General features: G+C 44.6%; 1 protein-coding gene across 1 annotated transcript in view; it reads left to right on the top strand.

The window, feature by feature from the left end:
• The window catches only part of MICALL2 (MICAL like 2), a 32,346-nt gene extending 26,728 nt beyond the window's left edge, over window positions 1-5,618 (top strand). Inside the window, exons 14-17 of the mRNA XM_070761371.1 lie at window positions 1,715-1,788; window positions 1,873-1,987; window positions 3,580-3,626; window positions 4,798-5,618. Coding sequence (XP_070617472.1) covers window positions 1,715-1,788; window positions 1,873-1,987; window positions 3,580-3,626; window positions 4,798-4,877 — 316 coding nt within the window. The 3' untranslated portion in view covers window positions 4,878-5,618. The remainder of the gene's footprint in view (window positions 1-1,714; window positions 1,789-1,872; window positions 1,988-3,579; window positions 3,627-4,797) is intronic.
• The last annotated feature ends 2,154 nt before the right edge of the window (window positions 5,619-7,772 follow it).

Below are 7,772 nucleotides of genomic sequence, written 5' to 3' on the forward strand. Positions count from 1 at the left end.
TAAATAAGGTCCAGGAGGGAAGTGTTTTTAATAGGAAAGTGAACACAAGAACAAGGGGACACAATCTGAAGTTAGTTGGGGGAAAGATCAAAAGCAACATGAGAAAATATTATTTTACTGAAAGAGTCATAGATTCTTGGAACAAACTTCCAGCAGACGTGGTTGGTCAATCCACAGGAACTGGATTTAAACATGCCTGGGATAAACATAGATCCATCCTAAGATAAAATACAGGAAATAGTATAAGGGCAGACTAGATGGACCATGAGGTCTTTTTCTGCCGTCAGTCTTCTATGTTTCTATGTTTCTATGGTTATTTTTATTTACATTTATAGTCTATTCTTATTGCGTAATGATCTTTCTTTGTGTACTTATGTTTGTGTGTTGTGTAGAAGACATATTGTTGACTCTCGTAGTTGAGTGACCTAACGTTAAATATCTATGTCTGGTATGTGGATTTGTAAATTGGTTTTGTCTGTTTTTGCATATTTAACAAATGTGCATATTACATCCCTTTTTTATAATTGTAAGGAGAATAAAGATTATTAGTTATCTTCGGGGTTTTATCTTCTATCGATATCTGGTGCATTGGTCTGGTTTCTTCATTTTATTTGATTATGGTTTTTTGAACTTTTTTTCGCCCCCATCTTTAAAAACTCTTTACTTATTTCGTCTCTATTCTTCTACCGTCTATTTTTTTTCCTTTCCTTTTTTGAAATGACTTTTATTGCATGATAAAGTTCTGCTAATAAATACACTGCTCAAAAAAATAAAGGGAACACTTAAACAACAGAATATAACTCCAAGTAAACCAAACTTCTGTGAAATCAAACTGTCCACTTAGGAAGCAACGCGGATTGACCATCAATTTCACCTGCTGTTGTGCACATTCAACTTTGCACAGAACAAAGGATTCAATGAAAATATTTCATTCATTCAGATCTAGGATGTGTTCTTTGAGGGTTCCCTATACAGTGATACCTTGTCTTACAAACTTAATTGGTTCTGGGATGAGGTTCTTAAGGTGAAAAGTTTGTAAGACGAAACAATGTTTCCCATAGGAATCAATGGAAAAGCGATTAATGCGTGCAAGGCCAAAATTCACCCCTTTTGCCAGCCGAAGCGCCCGTTTTTGCTCTGCTGGGATTTCCCTGAGGCTCCCCTCCATAGGAAACCCCACCTCCGGACCTCTTTGTTTTTGTGATGCTGTGATTTCACTGAGGTTCCCCTCGCTGGGAAACCCGACCTCTGGACTTCCGTTGCCAGCGAAGCGCCTGTTTTTGCGATGCTGGGATTCCCCTGCTGGGATTCCCCTGCAGCATCGCAAAAACACAGAAGTCCGGAGGTGGGGTTTCCCATGGAGGGGATCCTCAGGGGAAACCCAGCAGTGCAAAAACGGGTGCTTAGCTGGCAACGGAAGTCCGGAGGTGGGGCATCCCAGCAGCAGCGGTGGGTTTGTAAGGTGAAAATAGTTTGTAAGAAGAGGCAAAAAAATCTTAAACCCCGGGTTTGTATCTCGAAAAGTTTGTATGATGAGGCGTTTGTAAGACGAGGAATCACTGTATAATTATTTTTTTTTGAGCAATATATTTTAAAAAGAAAGGAAAAAGATGTAGTAGAATCCTTCCAGCAATCAGTTCAGGAGGGCCACAAAACTTTGGATCGGCCCCACATGCAAATCTGGGTCCCTTAAAGTAACGTTTCTCCCCTGCAGGATAAACCAGCAGAAACTGGAAGTAAAGCAGTCGGATATTGAGACCGAACTACGGACTCTCATGAGCAAAGCCGGTGAGTATCCCACCCACTCTCTTCTTGGCCTTATAGCTGTGGTTTTACCAGCTATATAATTCTGGTTCTTCCTCCGCCATCCAGATGACTTGAAGAGCCCGAAGGAGAAGGCGCGGGAGAAGGAACTCCTTGAGTCGTACGTGGACACGGTCAACGACCGGAACAAAATTGTAGAAGACCTGGATGAAGATAGGCTCAGGTACGAAGGGAGGGAGGGAGGCAGGAGCAAGGTTGGATGGGGAATTCTGGGAGTTGGAACTCCTCCTGCCCTAAAGTTAGCTGCTCACAGTCACTCATGCCCTCATCACCTCGAGGCTCGACTACTGTAACGCTCTCTACATGGGGCTACCTTTGAAAAGTGTTCGGAAACTCCAGATCGTGCAGAATGCAGCTGCGAGAGCAGTCATGGGCTTACCTAAGTATGCCCATGTCACACCAACACTCCGCAGTCTGCATTGGTTGCCGATCAGTTTCCGGTCACAATTCAAAGTGTTGGTCATGACCTATAAAGCCCTTCATGGCATTGGACCAGAATATCTCCGAGACCGCCTTCTGCCGTACGAATCCCAGTGACCAGTTAGGTCCCACAGAGTTGGCCTTCTCCGGGTCCCGTCGGCTAAACAATGTTGCTTCGCGGGACCCAGGGGAAGAGCCTTCTCTGTGGCAGCCCCGGCCGTTTGGAACCAGCTCCCCCCAGAGATTGGATTTGCCCCCACCCTCCTTGCTTTTCGTAAGCTTCTTAAAACCCACCTCTGCCGTCAGGCATGGGGGAACTGAGATATTCCCTTCCCCCTAGGCCTCTACAATTTATGCAGGGTATGTTTGCGTATATGTTTGGTTTTATAATAAGGTTTTTTTTTAGTTGTTTAGTATTGGATTGTTACATGCTGTTTTTATCATTGTTGTTAGCCGCCCCGAGTCTACGGAGAGGGGCGGCATACAAATCCAATAAATAATAATAATAATTAATAATAATAATACTAAGGGTGGAGAACTCAGCCACCACTTCTCCTTTGCAATTTTCCATTTTCTTCAGTAGTAGTAGTAGTAATAGTAATAGTAATAATAATAATAATAATAATAATACAAAGATCTGAAATAATAATAATAATGATGATGATTGATGATGATGATGAAGATAGGAAGACATAATAGAGAAAATAATAAGGTACGCGGAGATGGACAAATTAACAATGGAATTAAAAAACAAGGAGGAGTCGGAATACTATGAATATTGGGGCAAGTTCTACTGCTGGTTGGAGAGTTAGTATTAGGAGAGAAAGACAGGGGGGTAAAAAGGATATTTCTTGGTGATAATAGGTTAAGTAAAAATAGATACGGAACTAAGATTTATGGCTAGTCAGAGTTAGCCCAGAGTCATAAAAACTGCAATTAAAAGCACACAAGGCATAGCTTACATTCGGAGCTGCCGGAAAAAACCTCCATATTTCTTAACGGCAGATTGACCACTCAACTCTTCTCTTCCCGCTGACACCCGGACGTGATGAATTAATTACTTAATTAATTGACCCGTTCCTCTCCTTAATATTTCTTCTCTGACACTTTGTCTCTTCGCCTCTGCAAGCGTCTGAAATAAGGATTTACCCATCTAGCATCTGCTTCTCCTTCGCTTGAGTCTGAACCCAGAGAAACGTCCTGTGGTTGGTCTCCTACTTGCCTCTAAATCAGGCCCTGCCACTAATTCATAACTACTTTCCGAATCAGAATCTGAAAAATCCCCAAACTGAACAGGAGTAGACACAACACTATCTACTCTGCTTCCTTCTCTAGGGAACTGGAAGAAGACGAGGTGTTTGTTGACATGATCAAGAAGTTTGGTAAGTCTCAACAGGTTCCGGAGAACTGACAGCGCAAATTTTGAGTAGTTCGGAGAACCAGCAAATACCACCTCTGACTTGCTCAGCCCCCATCAATTCTCTGCCTCCCAAGTCCCAGCCGATTGGGGAGGAAATGGAAATTTTGCAATATCGTTCCCCCAGGAGTGGGGAGGGAATGGGGATTTTGCAGTATCCTTCCCCTGCCACACCCATCAAGCCACGCCCACCGAACCAGGGGGCACAATTTACTGAAAGAGTAGTAGATGCTTGGAACAAACTCCCAGCAGACGTGGTTGGTAAATCCACAAGGTTTTCTGCTCTGTCAATCTTCTATGTTGCTGTGTTTCTATCCGTCTTTGGTGCAGGAACAATTTGACTCCGTTGGGAAGGAAAGGCTTAGCAGGAGAACTTGGCAATTGTGGAGATGTGATTGTGGGCCTGCTGGGGCTGCGTTCCTTATTTGGTAGCCAGCCCATAATAATTCTAGTACTCCTTAACTTGCAGCTGCAACTGAGCTCAACATTTCCGTGGCTAAGTGGGACCGTTGTTAAGTGAGCAATGCTCCATTATATGACCATGCTAAGAAACATAGAAGACTGACGGCAGAAGAAGACCTCCTGGTCCATCTAGTCTGCCCTTATATTATTTCCTGTATTTTATCTTAGGGTGGATCTATGTTTATCCCAGGCATGTTTCAATTCCTGTGGATCGACCAACCACGTCTGCTGGAAGTTTGTTCCAAGCATCTACGACTCTTTCAGTCAAATAATATTTTCTCATGTTGCTTCTGATCTTTCCCCAATTGACCTCAGATTGTGTTCTTGGGTTCACTTTCCTATTAAAAACACTTCCCTCCTGAACCTTATTTAACCCTTTAACATATTTAAATGTTTCCATAATGTCCCCCCTTTCCCTTCTGTCCTCCAGATTAGACAGATTGAGTTCATGAAGTCTTTCCTGGTAAGTTTTATGCTTAAGACCTCCCACCATTTTTGTAGCCCGTCTTTGGACCCATTCAATTTTGTCAATATCAAATAATATTTTCTCCCGTTGCTTCTGATCTTTCCCCCAACTAACCTCAGATTGTGCCCCTTTGTTCTTGTGTTCACTTTCCTATTAAAAACGCTTCTCCATGCTGATAAATTTAAGAAGCTGTTTTCCCCCTCCACAGGTGTATCTCCGAGCCCCCAGGAAAATGAAAAAAAGAAAAACAAATTTCCCTTTTTCGGAAAATCAAAACCCAAGAACTGAATCCACTGGGGCAGGAAGGCGCTTCATCGCCCCAAAACTACACACCTATTTGCTGTTCGGATGGCTTTGTTTCTAAGGAGGAGAAGTTTTTGGGCTGCCCTACTTCGGAAGGAGAGAGAAAAATGGAAGTGGAGGCAGAATGAGATCTCCGAGGAAATCTAGGCATGCTCGGACAATGAGGAGCAAAGTCTTTGGGGAAAATATACACTCTGAACAATCCCTTTCTTGTTTTGAAACATTGGCCAAAAATCGAAGTGAAGTTTGAGCATCTTTCAACGGAGCTTTTCAGCTGCTGAGAAACAAAGATTTTCATCTATCTGCAGGAGAATTTTTTTTTTATCCTGCCGGGACTGTGCCATTTTCATTTTTCCAAGAGGAGAAAAAATTCCTTTCCTACTCTGGATCAAGCAGCAATAAATAGGTTTATTTCAGTTGCACTACTGCAAGGATTGAGGTTCGATCCCTGGGGGAAAAAAATCACCTTATGGACACCAGGTGGCGCTGTAGCTCTCAGCAGGCCTGTTTGCAAGCAACTTCAATGGTGCTGGGGGTGGGTGGGGGGTTTCTCAGGAATTTTCATTCAAAAATCATCACAACTTCCACCCACCCCCTCCCCCGTGCTTTATTTTCATGATTTGAGGAACCAGATTCATTCCAGAAACAGCTTGTGGGATGATCCAAATGAGCTTTAAAAAAACACAAAAAACTTTTGTACATTGTAATAAAACTACATGATTGACAGTTTGTGAGTTTGGAGGGAAGGGATGGGAGGAGTGCAAACATTTTGTAAAATCTAGATGTCATCTTTTGCCTGGTCCAGAATCACATTTGGTAAAGGAGGAGGAGGAGGAGGAGGAGGAAGAAGATGAAGAGGAGGAAGAAGATGAAGAAGGAGGAGGAGGAAGAAGAAGAAGAACAAAAACAAGAAGAACAAGAAGAAGAACAAGAAGAAGGAAGAAGAAGGAAGGAGGAGGAGGAGGAGAAGGAAGAAGACGAACAGGAGGAAGAAGAAGGAGGAGGAAGAGAAGGAGGAAGAAAAAGAGGGAAGAAGAAGAAGGAAGGAGGAAGAGGAGGAGGAGAAGGAAGAAGAACAGGAGGAAGGAGGAGGAGGAAGAAGAAGGAAGGAGGAGGAGGAGAAGGAAGAAGACGAACAGGAGGAAGAAGAAGAACTACTCTTTCAATCAGGGGCATTTTTTTCATTGAAATAGTAACTTTAATTTTAATTTGCCAGACAATTGACTCAGAAAGTGCAGGCAGACCACAAAAACCTTTGAGACCATCTAGCCATTAAACCAGTCTTGGTGGACTTAGCTGGGAGAAAACTTTGGATGGGATTCATATGGGTTTGGTTCTTCGATAACTAGAGTGAAATTCTGGTTTGGATAGGAGGGATATGGGATTCCCAGGGCATTGGGAGGCACACAAGTCAAATAAATTAAAATAAATATCCTTTTGGGACTCTTGATCCCTATGAGGATCAGGGAAGTCTAAGGGGACTTGGAGGTGGACCAGCAGAGAGGGGGGCAGGGACAGGAAACCATGGGGACATCAGGCTAGAAGCTGATCCAGCCATTGGTACATGACCTGAAACAGACCAGGCTCATGAGCGAACCCAATGCTGATTGGAAAACTAGACATCTGGGGCAGAGGGGTCCAGAGGAGGGGAGTAAGGACCAAGCATGGAGATTAGGGCTTTGATACAACCTGGTCTTCAAGAACTGCCCTACTTGAGTCAATGGGCAGGCTTTGGGTGGGTCAGAACGATGGACAAAGGGGCTCCAGCTTCTGGGAATGGATTTAGACCAAACGTTTTGCTCAGGACCCTGGTCTGTTTCAGGTCATGTACCAATTTCTGGATAAATATCAGCTTCTGGACTGGACTTGGGGCGCGAGTGGAACACAGAATGTTGGAATTGATGGGAGAGGCTCGTGTGATTTCCCAGTACAGTGGAAAGCCTACAAACGCCTCTACTTACGAACTTTTGTAGATAAGAACCAGGTGATCAAGATTTTTTTTTGCCTCTTCTCAACAACCATTTTCCACCCGAGCCTCCGAAACTGTAACCGGAAAAGGCAGGGAGAAGCCTCCGTGGGGCCTCTCTAGGAATCTCCTGGGAGGAAACAGCACCGGAAAAGGTGTGGAAAAGCCTCCGCGGGGCCTCTCTAGGAATCTCCTGGGAGGAAACAGCACTGGAAAAGGCAGGGAGAAGCCTCCGTGGGGCCTCTCTAGGAATCTCCTGGGAGGAAACGGCTGGAAAAGGCGTGGAGCAGCCTCCATGGGGCCTCTCTAGGAATCTCCTGGGAGGAAACAGCATCGGAAAAGGTGTGGAAAAGCCTCCATGGGGCCTCTCTAGGAATCTCCTGGGAGGAAACAGCGCCGGAAAAGGCGGGGAGAAGCCTCCTTGGGGCATCTCTAGGAATCTCCTGAGAGATGCCCAGCGCCGGAAAAGGTGTGGAAAATCCTCCGTGGGGCCTCTCTAGGAATCTCCTGGGAGGAAACAGGGCCGGAAAAGGCGGGGAGAATCCTCCGTGGGGCATCTCTAGGAATCTCCTGAGAGGAAACAGCGCCGGAAAAGGTGTGGAAAATCCTCCGTGGGGTCTCTCTAGGAATCTCCTGGGAGGAAACAGGGCCTCCACCCTCCCTGTGGTTTCCCCAATCGCACACATTATTTGCTTTTACATTGATTCCTATGGGAAAAATTGCTTCTTCTTACAAAATTTTCTACTTAAGAACCTGGTCACGGAACAAATGAAGTTCGTAAGTAGAGGCGCCACTGTATCTGGAGTCTGCTAAGGGCCATTTGTAGCCAAAAATAAGAAGAAGTATTGCTTGGCAGTTGAGACGCAGCAGATGCTTCCTCCCTGCCTTTCGTTCTTGCCCTTCTTTTGTTTGTG

The sequence above is a fragment of the Erythrolamprus reginae genome, chromosome 9 (genome assembly GCF_031021105.1).
Source record: "Erythrolamprus reginae isolate rEryReg1 chromosome 9, rEryReg1.hap1, whole genome shotgun sequence".
NCBI lineage: Eukaryota > Metazoa > Chordata > Lepidosauria > Squamata > Dipsadidae > Erythrolamprus > Erythrolamprus reginae.